This window comes from Pseudophryne corroboree, chromosome 1 (assembly GCF_028390025.1).
Source record: "Pseudophryne corroboree isolate aPseCor3 chromosome 1, aPseCor3.hap2, whole genome shotgun sequence".
Classification (NCBI taxonomy): Eukaryota; Metazoa; Chordata; class Amphibia; order Anura; family Myobatrachidae; genus Pseudophryne; species Pseudophryne corroboree.
This window is the reverse complement of record NC_086444.1, coordinates 796,810,042-796,832,044: the sequence shown is the minus strand read 5'-3', so window position 1 is coordinate 796,832,044 and position 22,003 is coordinate 796,810,042. Positions and strand designations below refer to the sequence as shown.

The following is a 22,003-nucleotide window of genomic DNA, read 5'->3' as shown; positions in this document are numbered from 1 at the left end:
CCAAGTAAGGGATAACTAAAATTCCCTTCCTTCGAAGGAATATCATCATTTCGGCCATTACCTTGGTAAAGACCCGGGGTGCCGTGGACCATCCATACGGCAGCGTCTGAACTGATAGTGACAGTTCTGTACCATAAACCTGAGGTACCCTTGGTGAGAAGGGTAAATTTGGACATGAAGGTAAGCATCCTTGATGTCCCGAGACATCATGTAGTCCCCTTCTTCCAGGTTCGCAATCACTGCTCTGAGTGACTCAATCTTGAATTTGAACCTCTGTATGTAAGTGTTCAAAGATTTTAGATTTAGAATCGGTCTCACCGAGCCGTCCGGCTTCGGTACCACAACAGTGTGGAATAATACCCCGTTCCCTGTTGCAGGAGGGGTACCTTGATTATCACCTGCTGGGAATACAGCTTGTGAATGGCTTCCAAAACTGTCTCCCTGTCAGAAGGAGACATCGGTAAAGCCGACTTTAGGAAACGGCGAGTGGGAGACGTCTCGAATTCCAATTTGTACCCCTGAGATATCACCTGAAGGATCCAGGGGTCTACTTGCGAGTGAGCCCACTGCGCGCTGAAATTCATTGAGACGGGCCCCCCACCGTGCCTGATTCTGCTTGTAAAGCCCCAGCGTCATACTGAGGGCTTGGCAGAGGCGGGAGAGGGTTTCTGTTACTGGGAACTGGCTGATTTCTGCAGCCTTTTTCCTCTCCCTCTGTCACGGGGCAGAAATGAGGAACCTTTTGCCCGCTTGTCCACGAAAAGACTGCGCCTGATAATACGGCGTCTTCTCATGTTAAGAGGCGACCTGGGGTACAAACGTGGATTTCCCAGCTGTTGCCGTGGCCACCAGGTCTGAAAGACCGACCCCAAATAACTCCTCCCCTTAATAAGGCAATACTTCCAAATGCCGTTTGAAATCCGCATCACCTGACCACTGTCGTGTCCATAACCCTCTACTGGTAGAAATGGACAACGCACTTAGACTTGATGCCAGTCGGCAAATATTCCGCTGTGCATCACGCATATATAGAAATGCATCTTTTAAATGCTCTATAGGCAAAAATATACTGTCCCTATCTAGGGTATCAATATTTTCAGTCAGGGAATCCGACCACGCCAACCCAGCACTGCACATCCAGGCTGAGGCGATTGCTGGTCGCAGTATAACACCAGTATGTGTGTAAATACATTTTAGGATACCCTCCTGCTTTCTATCAGCAGGATCCTTAAGGGCGGCCATCTCAGGAGAGGGTAGAGCCCTTACAAGCGTGTGAGCGCTTTATCCACCCTAGGGGGTGTTTCCCAACGCACCCTAACCTCTGGCGGGAAAGGATATAATGCCAATAACATTTTAGAAATTATCAGTTGTTATCGGGGGAAACCCACGCATCATCACACACCTCATTTAATTTCTCAGATTCAGGAAAACTACAGGTAGTTTTTCCTCACCGAACATAATACCCCTATTTGGTGGTACTCGTATTATCAGAAATGTGTAAAACATTTTTCATTGCCTCCATCATGTAACGTGTGGCCCTACTGGAAGTCACATTTGTCTCTTCACCGTCGACACTGGAGTCAGTATCCGTGTCGGCGTCTATATCTGCCATCTGAGGTAACGGGCGCTTTAGAGCCCCTGACGGCCTATGAGACGTCTGGACAGGCACAAGCTGAGTAGCCGGCTGTCTCATGTCAACCACTGTCTTTTATACAGAGCTGACACTGTCACGTAATTCCTTCCAACAGTTCATCCACTCAGTTGTCGACCCCCTAGGGGGTGACATCACTATTACAGGCAATCTGCTCCGTCTCCACATCATTTTTCTCCTCATACATGTCGACACAAACGTACCGACATACAGCACACACACAGGGAATGCTCTGATAGAGGACAGGACCCCACTAGCCCTTTGGGGAGACAGAGGGAGAGTTTGCCAGCACACACCAGAGCGCTATATATATATATATATATATATATATATATATATATATATATATATATATATATATATATATATATAGGGATAACCTTATATAAGTGTTTTTCCCCTTATAGCTGCTGTATCTTTAATACTGCGCGTAATTAGTGCCCCCCTCTCTTTTTTAACCCTTTCTGTAGTGTAGTGACTGCAGGGGAGAGCCAGGGAGCTTCCCTCCAACGGAGCTGTGAGGGAAAATGGCGCCAGTGTGCTGAGGAGATAGGCTCCGCCCCCTTATCGGCGGCCTTATCTCCCGTTTTTCTATGTATTCTGGCTGGGGTTAAATGCATCCATATAGCCCAGGAGCTATATGTGATGCATTTTTTTTTGCCAACCAAGGTGTTTTTATTGCGTCTCAGGGCGCCCCCCCCCCCAGCGCCCTGCACCCTCAGTGACCGAAGTGTGCTGAGAGCAATGGCGCACAGCTGCAGTGCTGTGCGCTACCTTGTTGAAGACAGGACGTCTTCTGCCGCCAATTTTCCGGACCTCTTCTGTCTTCTGGCTCTGTAAGGGGGCCGGCGGCGCGGCTCTGGGACCCATCCATGGCTGGGCCTGTGATCGTCCCTCTGGAGCTAATGTCCAGTAGCCTAAGAAGCCCAATCCACTCTGCACGCAGGTGAGTTCGATTCTTCTCCCCTTAGTCCCTCGATGCAGTGAGCCTGTTGCCAGCAGGTCTCACTGAAAATAAAAAACCTAAAACTAAACTTTTCACTAAGCAGCTCAGGAGAGCCACCTAGTGTGCACCCTTCTCGTTCGGGCACAAAAATCTAACTGAGGCTTGGAGGAGGTTCATAGGGGGAGGAGCCAGTGCACACCAGGTAGTTCTAAAGCTTTACTTTTGTGCCCAGTCTCCTGCGGAGCCGCTATTCCCCATGGTCCTTACGGAGTCCCCAGCATCCACTTAGGACGTTAGAGAAACACCTAGTAGGTGCTTTGGTTGGGGGAGTGGCGGGTGCAGGGGAGACGCGGATGGGATCCGGGGGTCCCACAGGTGGGGGAGGGGCTGGTGCGGTGGTGCCGCAGGTGGGGGAGGGGCTGGTGCGGTGGTGCCGCAGGTGGGGGTCTGGAGCCACCACGGGTGGGGGAGGAGCAGTTGCGGGGGTGCCCTGGGTGGGGAAGGGGCGAATGCGGTGGTGCGGCGGGAGGGGCGGGGGCGGGTCCGGAGATACCGCCGGTGCTGGAAGAGGTGTGGGGGTGCCGCGGATGGGGCCCGGAGGTACTGAGAGTGGGGGAGGGGCGGGTAATGCTTAACCTGCTTCTCCTGTAAGCAGCTAAGCTGCTGTCCTCCCTTTAGCAGTGGCTCTCCCGGAGACTCGCACAGCAGCCAGTCACTACTGTTAGCACCGGTGTCCCAACGTGCTGCATTACAGGGAAGAAGATGCACTCAATAAACTACAGCTCCCAGCAGCCCTACGGGCCGGAATGCTTCGGCGCTAAGGGCTGCTGGGAGCTGTAGTTTATTTAGTGCATCTACTTCCCTGTAATGCGGCGCGTTGGGACACTGGTGATAACAATAGTGACTGGCTGGCAGAACTGAGTGACTGGCTGAATCAATGTAAAAGGTGAGAGTGCTGTGCAGTGTCAGTGACACTGCACACAGGCCCGACGCTAGCTGCACAGCAAAGGGATGCAGTGCAGGGAGGCACCAGGAAGAAGAGGCGCTCTCCCTGCTCTGCATCCCTGTACTGAGCTGCTGCTGCTATCCCTGCTGCTGATGCCGGCTGCTGTCACACATGCAGCGGCGCCAGCAGCACAAAACCTCCTCTCCCCCTCGGCACCGGCAGCACAAAGCCTCCTCTCTCCCCCCGCTCCCTTGCGTGACATTCAGTGGCCGGGCGGGAGCCAAAGTGGCGGAGCTAGATGGGAATAGGGGGTGAAGCTAGACGGAACCATGCTGCAGGAGGAGGATGAGCAGCTACAGCTTCGGCCAGGCAGACTTCATTAGGTAAGTGTCTGGAAAGAGAGTGAGTGTGTGTCTGTGTATACTGTATATATGTGTGACTGTATGTGTGTAATGTATGTACAGTATGTGTGTATGCATAAGCGTCACTGCTACAGGGGGGCGTGACGCGTGTAAGCGTCACTGCTACAGGGGGGCGTGACGCGTGTAAGAGTCACTGCTACAGGGGGGCGTGACGCGTGTAAGCGTCACTGCTACAGGGGGGCGTCACGCGTGTAAGTGTCTCTGCTACAGGGGGTATTATGTGCGCTGTGCCTTTGTAAAGTATGCAAGGGTGCAAATTTATAGTTTGCAGGGGGGGCGCCGAACACCCTAGCACTGGCCCAGACTGCACAGCACTGTCACCTTTTACATTGATTCAGCGTCCAGACATTACCCTCCACGATATCACCCACTCTATCCGTTACATTAGCCATCTCGGGGCTTCCGGGCTGGCAGCCCAGGTGCTGTTTTGCGGAGTCAGGGCCTCTGGGGATCTGGGCGCGGCTGTGGCGGGGAGGCAGTTCTGTGACATCATGCGCAGAGGAGGCTCCGGGGCTCAGAGAGTATGCGGCGCAGGGAGGGCTATGAAAGCCTTCTGCTGTGCCGCTTTCATACACATCTATGCCGGTGGCCGCAGAAGCTTTTGTTCCACCTGCGCCGCGGCTAGGTAGTGGGGATTATTAATGCTGGAGGGGGCAGGTGGACTGGCAGCAGGACATACGACGCTGCAGTAAAAGGATGTTTTTTCCCCCCTATCTACAGCACAGAGACTTGCTGCAGATGCAGTGGCATACCCTCCAGCTGCACCTTTTTGGCAGGTACAGTCCCTATTTTTATGGTCTATACAGATTTTTGACTCTCCAAGCTTCCATTGAAAGTATAAGAAAAGGGGCATGGCCACGCGGCTGTACCCGTGGCCACGCCCCCTTTTTGAATTTGTGTCAATTTTTATGTGTAAATTGTTGGAGGGTGTGTTGCTGCAGATGCAGTGGGCCTATTCTGGGGTGTGGACCTGGAGCTGCAGCTCCATCAGTCCCATTGCTAATCCTGCTCTGTGAAAACACAGCAGACAAAGGGCAGAGCCTCCCATTGGATGTAACATAGAATTTGACGTCAGATAAGAACCACTTGGCCCATCTAGTCAGCCCCTTTTACTTTTTATCCTTTAGGTAATCTCAACCCTTTTTGAACCTTAATTCTTTGTAAGGATATTCATATGCCTATCCCAAGCATGTTTAAATTGCTCTACAGTCTTAGCCTCTACCACTTCTGATGGTAGGCTATTCCAATTATCCACTACCCATTCTGTGAAGTAATTTTTCCTTAAATTTCCCCTGAACCTGCCTCCCTCCAGTTTCAGTTTATGTCCTCGAGTTCTAATACTTCTCTTCCTTTGAAGAATCTTTCCCTCCTGAACTTAGTTAAAACCTTTGGTATATTTGAAAGTTTCTATCATGCCCCCCCTTTCTATCATGCTCCCCCTTTCCCTTCTCTCCTCCATACTATACATGTTAAGATCTTTTAGACTTTCCGGGTAAGTTTTGTGATGTAGGCCATGCACCATTTTTAGTTGCCCTTCTTTGCACACTCTCTAATGTATTTATATCCTTCTGGAGATATGGTCTCCAGAACTGGACACAGTATTCCAGATGAGGCCGCACCAATGACCTATACAGTGGCATTATTACTTCTCTTTTCCTGCTACTGATTCCTCTTCCTATGCAACCAAGCATCTGACGTGCCTCTCGCATTGCTTTCCTGCCTTTAAGTCACTTGAAATAGTGACTCCTAAATCCCTTTCCTCCTCAGTAGTTTCCATTATAGTACCCTTGATACTATATTTAGCCTTTGGGTTTTTGAGACCCAAGTGCATGACTTTGCATTTTTTAACATTAAACTGTAGTTGCCATGTTCTTGACCAATTTTCAAATCTAGCTAGGTCATCAATCATTTGTTTTACCCCTCCTGGTGTGTCTACCGCACATCTTTGTATCTTCTGCAAAAAGGCATACTTTCCCTTCAATACCATTTGCAATGTCACCAACAAAGATATTAAAGAGAACTGGTCCGAGTACAGATCCCTGGGGTACTCCACTGGTAACATTTCCCTCCACAGATTGCACTCCATTTACTAAAACTGTGTTTCCTATCCTGCAACTAGTTTCTTATCCATTTAACTATTTTATAATCCACCAACCTGTGTGGGAGGGCGTTTCTCGCCCAATCAGCTGTGGACTGGGTGTGATAGAACTGCCACTAACCCACTGAGAGATGCGTTTTACACACAGGCACAAAGTCACAGATCTGGGCTGATAACATACACATACACACACACACACACACACACACACACAAGCTGCAGTGGCTGGTAGGATCAGCGCTGTATAATCTGGCCCTTGGGGAGAGGTATACAGGGAGACTGGACCCGGCGTTCCTGGAGACCTGCAGCTTCAGCACTGCTCAGAAAATGGCTGCTCAGTGTCTCAAAGTGGGAGGAGGGTTAGAAGAAGCAGCTCAGAAGCGGGAAGCCTACATGAGGGATTGAGCCCTGAACCGGGGGAACGGCCACCAGGAGAGAGCGTTCCTCCCCTTGCGGACTCAATCTCCAGGATAACTGGCCTCTAAATGGTCCCTAGCGGACTAATGGGATTGCAGACGGACCGGACACCCACATCAGCGCCTCCGATCGGTCTCCACGACCAGAGATAAAAGCTGCCAAAAGACGTGGTTCCACGCTTAACAGTCTCCTTGTTCTCAGGCTGCAGTCTGGGTCCCCAGGGGAGCGACCAGCTAAGCTCCAGTGGCACCTGCCCTTATCACTGGACCAATTTACCAGTGTTGCGGCGCCGGCGGGAGGTTGTAGGAGCAGCAGTGCTGCCGACCTATAGGACTGCCTAGCGCTGCTTGCTTTGAAGTAAAAACAAATCATAAAATAAAAGCTTGGGGCTGCTTAGAAGCAGCACCCCTGTTAAAAGGTGCATCCGGCTCCTGCTGGCACCACACTAAAACTGGCTAGCCTTTGGCTGTGGGCAGGGTATAGGGGCGGGACCAAGGCATCCTGGGACTTCAAAGTTTTAACTGTTTGGTGCCTGGTCCTCTCCAACCACCTACACCCCAATGTCTTTCCTGTGGAGACTGTGGACCCTGAAGAAAGAAAATAAAAAAACAAAAAAACCACTGACGTAGCATTTCATATGCAAATACAGCTACCATTGCACACAGGCATGCCGCATATTAGTTTAATCAGCAGTGTCTGCTTAAGTCACATAGTGTGTACAAGACGCATTTTAGGCAAAAAAGATGCCCGACACTAACGGCGTAATATGGGAACTGCCAGCTTACACCAGGCAGCTCATGCTGCATGGTGTATTGAGGATAGATGTAGGAGGAGGACTCCTCTATGTATGGGCTTAATTCAGACCTGATCGCAGCAGCAAAATTTCTCTCTAATGGACAAAACCACGTGCAGTGCGGGTGGGGCAGATATAACGTGTGCAGTGACAGTTAGATTTAGGACTTATATCTCTACCCATCTATAAAGCGGATTGTATTTTTACATTTGCCCCAGTATATCATTGACGGTGGCAGTTCATTAATGGTGGCATGCACAGAAGTTGTCACCACCATCCTTAACAGCAGTCAACATGATATTTTTATTTGGTGACATTGGATCTCCAGTTTCTAAATAGCCCAAAGTAAAGATAGGGTTTTTTTTTACCCCTATGTTCTGGACTACAGAAACCATGATCTAAACATAATATTAAGTACTATGATGTGTAGTATAATATGAAATATTGTAGCCCACAGACTCAGAGGAAGGACAGTAACTGCAAAAGAAAAATAAAGCTTTAACTCAAACTAAAAAGTACGCATTTTGTCTTACTGCTTATCCACACATAACAGAAGCAATACAGACTGTTACATAGGAGGAAAACAAAAAGATACATACCACCACCACGTCCTCCACCTCCTCTACCACCTCCTCTGCCACGTCCAAACCCTCTGCCTCCACCACGTCCACCCCTTGGGGGTCCTTTTTCACCAGGCGGACGAGGGAGGAACCTTTGGAGTGGTAGCAGTTTTGCAGGGTCTATATAAAACTAGACAAAAAAATTAAAAATAAGAATTTACTCACCGGTAATTCTATTTCTCGTAGTGGATGCTGGGAACTCCGTAAGGACCATGGGGAATAGCGGGCTCCGAAGGAGACTGGGCACATCTAAGAAAGAATTAGGACTACCTGGTGTGCACTGGCTCCTCCCTCTATGCCCCTCCTCCAGACCTCAGTTAGGAAACTGTGCCCGGAAGAGCTGACACAATAAGGAAAGGATTTGGAATCCCGGGTAAGACTCATACCAGCCACACCGTACAACTCGTGATACTATACCCAGTTAACAGTATGAATAACAACTGAGCCTCTCAACAGATGGCTCCAAACAATAACCCTTTAGCTAAGCAATAACTATATACAGGTATTGCAGACAATCCGCACTTGGGATGGGCGCCCAGCATCCACTACGGACTACGAGAAATAGAATCACCGGTGAGTAAATTCTTATTTTCTCTGACGTCCTAGTGGATGCTGGGAACTCCGTAAGGACCATGGGGATTATACCAAAGCTCCCAAACGGGCGGGAGAGTGCGGATGACTCTGCAGCACCGAATGAGCAAACTCAAGGTCCTCCTCAGCCAGGGTATCAAACTTGTAGAATTTTGCAAATGTGTTTGAACCTGACCAAGTAGCAGCTCGGCAAAGTTGTAAAGCCGAGACCCCTCGGGCAGCCGCCCAAGAAGAGCCCACCTTCCTCGTGGAATGGCTCTCACTGATTTAGGATGCGGCAGTCCAGCCGCAGAATGTGCAAGCTGAATCGTGCTACAGATCCAGCGAGCAATAGTTTGCTTTGAAGCAGGAGCACCCAGCTTGTTGGGTGCATACAGGATCAATAGCTAGTCAGTTTCCCTGACTCTAGCTATCCTGGAAAATAGATTTTCAGGGCCTTGACTACGTCCAGCAACTTGGAATCCTCCAAGTCCCGAGTAGCCGCAGGCACCACAATAGGTTGGTTCAAATTAAAAGCTGATACCACCTTAGGAAGGAATTGGGAACGAGTCCTCAATTCCGCCCTATCGATATGAAAAATCAGATAAGGGCTTTTACATGACAAAGCCGCCAATTCTGACACACGCCTAGCCGAAGCCAAAGCCAACAGCATGACCACTTTCCACGTGAGATATTTTAGCTCCACGGTTTTAAGTGGCTCAAACCAATGCGACTTTAGGAAATCAAACACTACGTTGAGATCCCAAGGTGCCACTGGAGGCACAAAAAGGGGCTGAATATGCAGCACTTCCTTAACAAAATTCTGAACTTCAGGCAGTGAAGCCAGTTCTTTTTGGAAGAAAATTAACAGAGCTGAAATCTGGACCTTAATGGCACCCAATTTTAGGCCCATAGTCACCCCTGACTGTAGGAAGTGCAGAAATCGACCCAGCTGAAATTTCTCCTTTGGGGCCTTCCTGGCCTTACACCACGCAACATATTTTCGCCATATGCGGTGATAATGTTTTGCGGTCACATCCTTCCTAGCTTTAATCAGCGTAGGGATGACTTCCGCCGGAATGCCCTTTTCCTTCAGGATCCGGTGTTCAACCGCCATGCCGTCAAACGCAGTCGCGGTAAGTCTTGGAACAGACAGGGCCCCTGCTGCAGCAGGTCCTGTCTGAACGACAGAGGCCATGGGTCCTCTGAGATTATTTCTCGAAGTTCTGGGTACCAAGCTCTTCTTGGCCAATCCGGAACAATGATTATAGTTCTTACTCTTCTCCTGCTTATCATCCTCAGTACCTTGGGTATGAGAGGAAGAGGAGGGAACACATAACCGACTGGTACACCCACGGTGTCACTAGAGCGTCCACAGCTATCGCCTGAGGGTCCCTTGACCTGGCGCGATATCTTTTTAGCTTTTTATTGAGGCGGGACGCCATCCTGTCCACCTGTGGTCGTTCCCACCGGTGTACAAACAACTTCTGGATGAAGTCCCCACTTCCCCGGGTGGAAGTCGTGTCTGCTGAGGAAGTCTGCTTCCCAGTTCATCACTCCCGGAATGCACACTGCTGACAGTGCTATCACGTGATTCTCCGCCCATCGAAGAATCCTTTTGGCTTCTGCCATTGCTATGCTGCTTCTTGTACCGCCCTGTCGATTTACATGGGCGACAGTCGTGATGTTGTCTGACTGAATCAGCACCGGTTGTTTTTGAAGCAGGTATTCTGTTTGACTCAGGGCATTGTACATGACCCGTAGTTCCAGAATATTTATATGCAAGGAAGTTTTTGTCCTTGGATATTTTCTTCCCTGAGTGACTGCCCCCCACCCTCGGAGGCTTGCATCCGTGGTCATCAGGATCCAGTCCTGTATGCCGAATCTGCGGCCTTCACGAAGATGAGCACTCTGCAGCCACCACAGCAGAGACACCCTGGTCCTTGGTGACAGGGTGATCCACCGATGCATCTGAAGATGCGATTCGGACCACTTGTCCAATAGATTCCACTGGAAGATCCTCGCATGGAACCTGCCAAAGGGAAACGCTTCGTAAGAGCTACCATCCTTCCCAGGATTCGCGTGCAGTGATGCACCGACACCTGTTTTGGTTGCAGGAGGTCCCTGACCAGAGATGATAATTCCTGGGCCTTCTCCTCCGGGAGAAAAACCTTCTTCTGTTCTGTGTCCAGAATCATACCCCGGAACAGCAGACGCGTCACGGGAATCAGCTGCGACTTTGGGATATTCAGGATCCAGCCGTGCTGATGCAGCACTTCCTGAGATAGTGCTACGCTGACTAGCAACTGCTCCTTGGACCTCGCCTTTATCAGGAGATCGTCCAAGTACGGGATAATTATAACTCCCTTCTTTCTAAAGAGTATCATCATTTTGGCCATTACCTTGGTAAATACCCTCGGTGCCGTGGACAGACCAAACGGCAGCGTCTGGCATTGGTAATGACAGTCCTGTACCACAAACCTGAGGTACTCCTGGTGAGGTGGGTACATGGGGACACCCTCTTCCAGGCTTGTAATAACCGCTCTGAGCGATTCCATCTTGAACTTGAACTTCCTTATATAAGTGTTCAAGAATTTTAAATTTAGGATGGGTCTCACCGAACCATCTGGTTTCGGTACCACAACATCGTGGAATAGTAACCCCGCCCCTGTTGAAGGGGGGGTACCTTGATTATCACCTGCTGGAAGTACAGCTTGTGAATAGCGTCCAGTACTACCTCCCATTCTTTGGGAGCAGCCGGTAAGGCAGATTTGAGGCAACGGCGAGGGGGAGTGGCCTCCAACTCCAGCTTGTATCCCTGAGATACCACTTGTAGAACCCAGGGATCTACCTGTGAGCGAACCCACTGGTCGCTGAAGTTCCGGAGACGCGCCCCCACCTCACCTGGCTCCGCCTGTGGAGCCCCAGCGTCATGCGGTGGACTTGGAGGAAGCGGGGGGAGTATTTTGGTTCCAGGGAACTGGCTGTCTGGTGCAGCTTTTTCCCTCTTCCCCTGCCTCTGGGCAGAAAGGAAGCGCCTCTGACCCGCTTGCCTTTTTGTGGCCGAAAGGACTGTACCTGATAATACGGTGCTTTCTTAGGCTGTGAGGAAACCTGAGGTAAAAATGTCTATCATACATATCTATATATGTAAAAATGTCGACTACCCAGCTGTTGGTGTGGATACTAGGTCCGCGAGACCATCCCCAAACAATTCCTCACTCTTATAAGGCAAAACCTCCATGTGACTTCACTTGTCCACTGCCGAGTCCATAATACTCTTCTGGCAGAAATGGACATTGCATTAATTTTAGATGCCAGCCGGCAGATATCCCTCTGTGCATCTCTCATATACAAGACCACGTCTTTAAAATGCTCTATGGTTAGCAAAATAGTATCCCTGTCTAATCTCAATATTATCTGACAGGGTATCGGACCAAGCTGCTGCAGCACTACACACTGAAGCAATTGCAGGTCTCAGTATAATACCCGAGTGTGTATATACAGACTTCAGGATAGCCTCCTGCTTCTATCAGCAGGCTCCTTTAAGGCGGCCGTATCCTGAGACGGCAGTGCCACCTTTTTTGACAAGCGTGTGAGCGCCTTATCCACCCTAGGGGACGACTCCCAACGTAACCTGTCCTTTGGCGGGAAAGGGTACGCCATCAGTAACCTTTTAGAAATCACTATTTTCTTATCGGGGAAACACCACGCTTCTTCACACACTTTATTCAATTCATCTGATGGGGGAAAAACCACTGGATGCTTTTTCTCCCCAATATATAATACCCTTTTTTGTGGTAACTGGGTTAACGTCAGAAATGTGCAACACATTTTTCATTGCCGTAATCATACAACGGATGGCCCTTGTGGATTTTACATTTGTCTCATAGTCGTCTACACTGGAGTCAGACTCCGTGTCGACATCTGTGTCTGCCATCTGAGTTAGTTTTGAGCCCCTGATGGCCTTTGAGACGCCTGGGCAGGCACGGGCTGAGAAGCCGGCTGTCCCACTGCTGTACGTCATCTAGCCTTTTATCTAAAGGAGTTGACACTGTCGGTTAAAACCTTCCACATATCCACCCACTCTGGTGTCGACCCCGCAGGGGGTGACATCACACTTATCGGCACCTGCTCCGCCTCCATATAATCTTCCTTATCAATCATGTCGACACAGCCGTACCGACACACGCACACACACAGGGAATGCTCTGACTGAGGACAGGACCCCACAAAGTCCTTTGGGGAGACAGAGAGAGAGTATGCCAGCACACACCACAGCGCTATATATCACAGGGAGTAACACTTTTGTACTGAGTGATTTCTCCCTAGCAGCTTTTTTACACAGTTTTTTGCGCCTAAATTTTGTGCCCCCCCCCCCCCCCCCCCCCCACTTTTTAACCCTTGATGCCTGGATACTGCAGGGGAGAGCCTGGGGAGCTGTCTTCCAGCGTTGCTGTGAAGAAAATGGCGCCGGTGTGCCGAGGTAGATAGCCCCGCCCCTTTCTCGGCGGACTTCTCCCGCTTTTATATGTATTGTATGGCGGGGAATTATGCACATATACAGTGTTATACACTGTATTATGTGCTTTTAGCCATGGTAAGGTACTCTAATTGCTGCCCAGGGCGCGCCCCCCCCCAGCGCCCTGCACCCATCAGTGACCGGAGTGTGTGGTGTGCAGAGGGAGCAATGGCGCACAGCTGCAGTGCTGTGCGCTACCTTAATGAAGACAGGAGTCTTCAGCCGCCGATTTTTCCACTTCTCTTCGTTCTTCTGGCTCTGCGAGGGGGACGGCGGCGCGGCTCTGGGACCGGACGACCGAGGCTGGGCCTGTGTTCGATCCCTCTGGAGCTAATGGTGTCCAGTAGCCTAAGAAGCCCAAGCTAGCTGCAAGCAGGTAGGTTCGCTTCTCTCCCCTCTGTCCCACGAAGCAGTGAGTCTGTTGCCAGCAGATCTCACTGAAAATAAAAAACCTAAATATACTTTCTTTTCTAGAAGCTCAGGAGAGCCCCTAGTGTGCATCCAGCTCGGCCGGGCACAGAATTCTAACTGAGGTCTGGAGGAGGGGCATAGAGGGAGGAGCCAGTGCACACCAGGTAGTCCTAATTCTTAGATGTGCCCAGTCTCCTTCGGAGCCCGCTATTCCCCATGGTCCTTACGGAGTTCCCAGCATCCCCTAGGACGTCAGAGAAAAAAAGTTTACAATGTATACACGGATATTAAAGTACTACAATAACCCCCACCCCCCCCTTTTTTTTAATAAACACTATGTATTAAGCAAATGCTAATGAAACTATTACGTAAATCACCATTTTTTATTATTTTTTAAAGATAAATCTGGTGCTAATAGGGAATTTATAAGATCTTACAGTCTGTAAAAAGAGAATGCTTACCTTCTGTAACTTCTTAAATGAAGATGCTTTCATATTGTCAGACAGCTTAACAGAAAAATACTTTGATTGGTTAAGGAAGAGAAGTGAAAAACACTACAAAAAAATCTCCCCCCACGTTTGGGCATACACAAGAGAGACAGACAGATCTGGAAATTACAGAAGTGTGAAGGTGACTCAGGAGAGACATTACTAAGCACATAGTAATCACTTACATGTATGAAGTAACACAACTGTGCACAGAGATTGAGAACAGACAGTGGAATCAATAGGACAGATGCAAATAGAAGCAATGTACTGATCGTTATCTGGCAATGTTCAGCTATGTGCGTATTTGCCTATTACAGTAAACTGGCCGTTGCTAGCTTTTCTGTGAGCCTCAATGGGGTGTGAGAATAAACTAGCAATGCTGCTGCCAGCGATGTTCCGTTCAGAAAAGGTACATCACTGCTGAGCAGCCAGCAGAAAGTGGTCTCAGTATTACCAAATTATTGTTATACTAGTCAAGAACATGATACATAAGCTAAATTAAGTTTAGAAAGGATACAAAGTCTCTCAGTTGCCCAAATATTTCATCTATTTTTCCAATCTGCTCTTTGTTTTCTAGATAAATGGGGGCGTTGAAATAAGGTACTTTGCGTTCTTCGGTGATGCATCTACATACTAAATCATCTTCACACGGATGCATGAACTCTCCAACCTCTGCAATAGGAAAGTGATCATTAGTCAATAGACTGCAGTAACAGCTACATGGTTCACTTCACAGATGATAGTAAAGGACATAATTTATTACTGTAACAAGATATTGCAATTTCATATATAATAACTACTAGTAGACAGCTTCAAAGACACCCATGTTAAATAGCCTCACCATGAAACAGTTTTTATATAAACATACTTTTAATGGGGTGGTCTTCAGTATGCCGGCGGTCGGGCTCCCGGCGACCAGCATACCGGCGCCGGGAGCCAGACAGCCGGCATACCGACACTTATTCTCCCTCGTGGGGGTCCACGACCCCCCTGGAGGGAGAATAAAATAGTGTGGCCACCGTGCCCGTAGCGTGGCGAGCGCAGCAAGCCCGCAAGGGGCTCATTTGCGCTCGCCACACTGTCGGTAAGCCCTTTTAATCAGGTGTAAAAAAATTTACTCTAAAATAATTTAATCTACAGTGGCTTAAAGCGGCTTTACAGTCTAGTGTGGGAGCGTAGCATTGTATACCTACCACCCCTTTGCAGCCTTGAGTTTGCATCAGGCAGTCTGTTTCCCAGGGGTCAGTGGTTTTGTCTAACTGAAAACCGAGGTTGTGTGATACTTCAAAGGGAAAACAACTGAAAAGCAGCAATCATAGACATTGCAGCTTTTTATTGGTCGTCCAGCTCACACTCCCATTTTACAGCCAATAAAAAGTGGTGAACAAAATGATTCACTAATTGATTGTAGTGCAGCTGTAGGGCAATAAATCAAAGCTTTCCTGTGATTTTTTTTCTAACTTTACACAACTCATGACTGGCACTTACACAGCAACTGCTGCCTCTTTATTTGAGCTTCCAAAATTTAATAATGACCATTCATCTGTTAAGTTTTGGATCACTTTGCTACAATCCGCTTTCAGTGTGAATAGCCTTCTAAAAGAGAAATTAATCTGAAAAGCACTATTACATTTAGCGCAAAAATGTAGTGATTTAGTTGTAACCTTATTTGTGATGTTATTTTCAAAGTTATTGTTTCTTACTAATTCAAATAAAAGTCACTACACTACGCTGGTCTTGTTATTAACAGCTGAAAGTGTTGTATATATCCTAGGCTACAAAGCCAGACTAAAGGGAAAGGACATTAGATACCACCAAGTGAGACAATTATTTTGCTAAACTTTTTAGCATGACTGTGGATTTGCACACAATGAGCGGAATTTAATTGTTTTATTGTGCACAATCTCCCGTCTAAAGCGACAGGAGATCGTGGGGCGATATTCAAGTGATCATTTTTTATTGTACAGCGCGAAAACGTCTCATTTGGGCGCCCAAAGGGGTCACCTTTGCGCATTTCAGCATTACTCCCCCACCGAAATGCAGGCGCAGGCAGCCATAGCGCCCGACCTGAGCTACAATTGGATAGCCCCGTTTGGGCACCATCTAGGGGCTGCGGGCGGAAAAACAACTGAATCTCGCCCAATGATTCCAAATCAGCACAACAGGAAAAATAAAATGAAGTTATGTAATATGATGTGCTCAACTGCATGCAAACAGCATATTTCTTGGAAAGAACACTTTTTAAAGGTTTCACATGCAACATACCAATAACATACTCCGGAGGTCCTTGATCATAGCCTCCTCTGTTAAAACCTCCACGTCCTCCACCTCCAAAGCCACCTCTTCCAAATCCACCACGGCCGCCTCCGCCTCTTCCTCCTCCACCACGGCCTCCTCCCCAGCTGCCACCGCCACCTCCGCCACGTCCTCCACCCCAGCTGCCACCGCCGCCACCACCACCTCCACGATTAAAGCCTCCTCTGCCACGGAAGGACATCCTGAACATATAGAAAAAATAAGGCGCATTGGTATGCAAGACATTATTTACAATGGGATAATTAGAGTCACGATTTGTACAGAAATAAGTTATTTATAATGGCCAAAAATGTCATTTTTACAAACAACTACATGTTTCCAGCTTGCACTGTAAAAGTACACTTAAGATGAAAAAATAAATAAAAACAAAAAACCTTATAAAAATTCCTGGTCACTCAACAGAGAACTTCAATTGTTTTAGCGCGCTCATTAATTATTGCGCTTGACGTGCCCCAGTAGACAATGTTTAGCCATGTATAGCGGATAAACCCCTCTAAAGTCTTGGTTTGTGTGCCTATGCAGCAGCTGTGTACCTGGCAGCTGTCCGGGCTCTAAAAACTAAAGTCGTGATGACCCCGAGCGATGTTCCAATGTTTGGCAAAAATTATTTGTAACCACTTAACGGACGATTCTTATATATATATATATATATATATATATATATATATATATATATATATATATATATATATATATATATATATATATATATATATATATATATATATATATATATATATATATATATAATTTTTATTAGATTTTTTTTTTTATTCAAAAATATTTCCCCCCAAACATCGATCAGGAACATAGCAACCATCGGAACATTTGAAACATAGCAGCTTTTATTTTGAAAGCCGGGACAGTCATCAGGTACACATGGGGAGGTTGGGGGGGTTAATTTACACTCCTCAAGGGCTGCTATTGTCTGAAGCCGCTGGAGGGGAGGGGGGGGGGGTCCTGCCGTGCTGGCCCATCAGCAATACGGCAGCTAGTAGGGGAGAGTGCAGGAAGGCAGAGGGACCTTCCGGTCCCTCTGACAGCAGCAGCGGAAGGAAGTTTCCCTTCCCTGCCACTGCTAACACTGTTTATCTGACTGATCGCATCCTGTGCAACCAAGTCAGATAAAGCACTTGCAGGCATGGTCGCATCTGATACAACCATGCCAGGCAAGTGATTAAAAAAAAAATTTTTTTTTTTTTTTTAAACTAAAATAATTTTGGATAGGGTTAAATTCACACTCTTCACCTAAATCACCCATAAAAAAAAAAACCGTCAATCTCTGAGCGTTTTTTTTTTTTTTTTTGGGGGGGGGGGGGACGTGGTTAAACAACTGAAACGCCCCCTTGAGTATTCTGTTCCAGAAGGTTGATATTAGAGGTTGAGATTAAAGACATACCAGAGCTTGAAATTTGTAGACAAAATTAAAAAAGCAATATAACCAAATGGTTTAGGCTCATTAGCATATGATGAACTAAACTGCTGGTAGGAAAGCGCCCTTTCGAAAGAGAGAATCCCGCACCAGAACTACTAGTAGATATATAAATGTCAATGCAAGGGGTTAAGCGTTGAATTTACATTCAATGTTCAAATAATGTTGACGCTGGTGCTACCTACTGATCTAAAAGTGTATGCAAAAAGAAAAAATTGTGGCAGAGATCAGTTATAATAGGTGCACTCTACCCCCTTAATAAATCTATATGATGTTTTCCCTTTAATTTCAATTTTATTAGTGTTTTTTTGTCACAAACATAAGATACCAATACCCACATGGAATATCATCCTTTATTCACATTATCCCATATAGTATCATAATGGCCTGAATATTAGGCCACACTAAGCGAAATATTAAAAAAAATTTATATAGAGATAGAAAAAAGTGCAAAGAAAAAATGTTTATTAGACAGATTTCTGTCTTGTGTGAAAATGAGAATAAAACAAAATTCTTAAAACCAAATCGTGTGCCGCCTATTATGTCTTATATACTTGATATCACTCTTATGATGAGTGTAATTATTCTAAGCTCCAATCGTTTGTATATATGCACCTGATAAATATCAGTGTGCTGCTCTAGTGTTAAACTTCATCTGAGCATAATGTTTATTCCCAATGTACCGCACTTAAATTGCATATGGCAGTGTAGAAAGAATAAATGTGAAATGTCACACTTTTGTCCGGGTTTAGATGTTGATACTGTGGGGTATATGCAATTGCGGTCGAATTCGCGGCAATTATCGCCGTTTTTTAATTCGACCAAATTCGCCAGGTGAATCCCGGCAGGTGCCTGCCGGGATTCACCATATTCAATGAAAAACGGATTCGCCAGAATCGCGGGCGAAAAATCGGCCGATTTTGCGGATTTTGCCGCGATTTTAAAAAACGGGAAAAAACGTGAAAAACCCGAAAAAAAAATGGCGTGGGGTCCCCCCTCCAAAGCATAACCAGCCTCGGGCTCTTTGAGCTGGTCCTGGTTCTAAAAATGCAGGGGAAAAATTGGCCAGGGATCCCCCGTATTTTTAAAACCAGCACCGGGCTCTGCGCCTGATGCTGGTGCCAAAAATACGGGGGACAAAAAGAGTAGGGGTCCCCCGTATTTTTAACACCAGCATCGGGCTCCACTAGCTGGACAGATAATGCCACAGCCGGGGGTCACTTTTATGCCGTGCCCTGCGGCCGTGGCATCAAATATCCAACTAGTCACCCCTGGCCGGGGTACCCTGGGGGAGTGGGGACCCCTTCAATCAAGGGGTCCCCCCCCCCCAGCCACCCAAGGGCCAGGGGTGAAGCCCGAGGCTGTCCCCCCCCATCCAATGGGCTGCGGATGGGGGGGCTGATAGCCTTTGTGATAATAAAAAGATATTGTTTTTTCCATTAGTACTACAAGTCCCAGCAAGCCTCCCCCGCAAGCTGGTACTTGGAGAACCACAAGTACCAGCATGCGGGAGAAAAACGGGCCCGCTGGTACCTGTAGTACTACTGGAAAAAAAATACCCAAATAAAAACAGGACACAGACACCGTGACTTGTACAACTTTATTACATACTGCCGACACACATACTTACCTATGTTGACACGCCGACTGCCACGGTCGCCGACGATCCGAGGGTACCTGTGAAAAAATTATACTCACCTTCCAGCGTCCAGAGGTACATCCACGTCCAGAGGTAAATCCACGTTCTTGGCAAAAAAACAAACCGAACACCGATCCATACCGGACGAGAAAGGGGTCCAATGTTTTCACATAAGACCCCTTTCTCCCGAATGCCGGGACATCACGTGACTCCTGTCACTGACGTCCCTTCAGCCAATCAGGAAGCGCTACTTCCGTGGCGCTCACCTGATTGGCTGTCCGCTGTCTGTACTGACAGCGCATCGCAAAGCCGCTTCATTACTTTCAATGGTGGGAACTTTGCGGGTAGCGGTGGGGTCACCCGCCGGTCAGCCGCTGACCGGCGGGTGACCTCACCGCTAGCCGCTAAGTTCCCACCATTGAATATAATGGAGGGAGCTGTGCGATGCGCTGTCACAGTGCAGACAGCGCTCAGCCAATCAGGTGAGCGCAACGAAGTTGCGCTTCCTGATTGGCTTAGAGACCTGTCAGTGACAGCTGTCACTGACAGGTCTCATTCGTGGAAAGGTGTCCCATGTGTCAGCATGGGACCCCTTTCAGTCCGTTTTTGGTGCGGGTATTTGAGTTTTCTTATTTTGCCAAGTCCGTGGATTTATCTCTGGACCATGGTTGAGGTGAGTATTTTGAACTTTTCTTTACAGGTATCCGTGGATTCTACATGGAGAAGAGGACCGATGTCGGCGTGTGAACATAGGTAAGTATGTGTGTGTCGACGTATGAAATAAAGTTTTACTGTCGACGGTGTGTGTGTCCTGTTTTTATTTGGGTATTTTTTTCCCAGTAGTACTACAGGTACCAGCGGGCCCGTTTTTCTCCCGCATGCTGGTACTTGTGGTTCTCCAAGTACCAGCTTGCGGGGGAGGCTTGCTGGGACTTGTAGTACTATTGGAAAAAACAATATCTTTTTATTATCACAAAGGCTATCAGCCCCCCCATCCGCAGCCCATTGGATGGGGGGGGGGACAGCCTCGGGCTTCACCCCTGGCCCTTGGGTGGCTGGGGGGGGGGGACCCCTTGATTGAAGGGGTCCCCACTCCCCCAGGGTACCCCGGCCAGGGGTGACTAGTTGGATATTTAATGCCACGGCCGCAGGGCACGGCATAAAAGTGACCCCCGGCTGTGGCATTATCTGTCCAGCTAGTGGAGCCCGATGCTGGTGTTAAAAATACGGGGGACCCCTACTCTTTTTGTCCCCCGTATTTTTGGCACCAGCACCAGGCGCAGAGCCCGGTGCTGGTTTTAAAAATACGGGGGATCCCCTGTCAATTTTTTCCCCGCATTTTTAGAACCAGGACCAGCTCAATGAGCCCGAGGCTGGTTATGCTTTGGAGGGGGGACCCCACGCCATTTTTTTTTATGATTTTACCCTTCCAGCATAAAAATAAAAAATAAAAATATTTTAAAAAATATATAAATAATATTTGTGCCTCCCAAAAAAAAAAAAAAAAAGTACCTAATCCCTTCTAATATAAATAGATCTGCTATTCCCAAAAAAAAAAACACCAAAAAAAACATGTTTAAAATTTTTTTATTTGTTTTCACCCTCCAAAGTGTGGCGGATTGAAAATGACGAATTTGCCGTCTAAAAGCACTGCTGTCGAATTTCAAAACTTGAATTGAATATGCTTTGGTCGAATTGCAGCACTTGTATCATTGCAGAAAAGTCGAATTTGCAAAAATTCGAATTTCAAAAAGTCGAATTTTGAAAGTCCGTTTTTTGGTCGGAAAGCACTGGATTGCATAGGGGAATTTTTTTTTTTGGTCGAAAATGACCCGAAATTCGACAATTTCGGGAATTCGACCACAATTGCATATACCCCTGTGTCTGCTAATATTTGTTCACAAGCAGCATTCTATTTGAACCTCCCATTACTTTATCTACTGCTGACACTGTATCAACTAATTCCTCTGACAGTGGTACATTTCTGTTACATGCTGCCTTCTGTGCTTTGACTGGCAACAAATGTTGCTATTCTATGTCTGTATGAATTTTAAGCAATCTGCCAGTCTTCCTATACCGCACAGATATAGGGGTATATGCAATAGCGGGCGAATTCGCGGCAATTATCGCCGTTTTTTCAATTCGACCAAATTCGCCAGGTGAATTCCGGAAGGTGGCTTCCGGAATTCACCATATGCAATGAAAAACGGATTCGCCAGAGTCGCGGGCGAAAATCGGCCGATTTGGCGGATTTTGCCGCGATTTTAAAAAACGGGAAAAAACGGGGAAAAACCCGGAAAAAAAATGGCGTGGGGTCCCCCCTCCAAAGCATAACCAGCCTCGGGCTCATCGAGCTGGTCCTGGTTCTAAAAATGCAGGGGAAAAATCGGCCAGGGATCCCCCGTATTTTTAAAACCAGCACCGGGCTCTGCGCCTGATGCTGGTGCCAAAAATACGGGGGACAAAAAGAGTAGGGGTCCCCCGTATTTTTAACACCAGCATCGGGCTCCACTAGCTGGACAGATAATGCCACAGCCGGGGGTCACTTTTATGCCGTGCCCTGCGGCCGTGGCATCAAATATCCAACTAGTCACCCCTGGCCGGGGTACCCTGGGGGAGTGGGGACCCCTTCAATCAAGGGGTCCCCCCCCCCAGCCACCCAAGGGCCAGGGGTGAAGCCCGAGGCTGTCCCCCCCCATCCAATGGGCTGCGGATGGGGGGGCTGATAGCCT

At 47.8% G+C, this 22,003-nt stretch overlaps 1 protein-coding gene across 1 annotated transcript in view; it reads right to left on the bottom strand.

Moving 5' to 3' along the window:
• GAR1 (GAR1 ribonucleoprotein) overlaps positions 1 to 22,003 on the bottom strand; it is an 81,586-nt gene that overhangs the window by 29,444 nt on the left and 30,139 nt on the right. Inside the window, exons 2-5 of the mRNA XM_063918810.1 lie at positions 16,150 to 16,382; positions 14,402 to 14,556; positions 13,858 to 13,917; positions 7,873 to 8,023 (exon numbers count right to left, since the gene is read on the bottom strand). Coding sequence (XP_063774880.1) covers positions 7,873 to 8,023; positions 13,858 to 13,917; positions 14,402 to 14,556; positions 16,150 to 16,381 — 598 coding nt within the window. The 5' untranslated portion in view covers position 16,382. The remainder of the gene's footprint in view (positions 1 to 7,872; positions 8,024 to 13,857; positions 13,918 to 14,401; positions 14,557 to 16,149; positions 16,383 to 22,003) is intronic.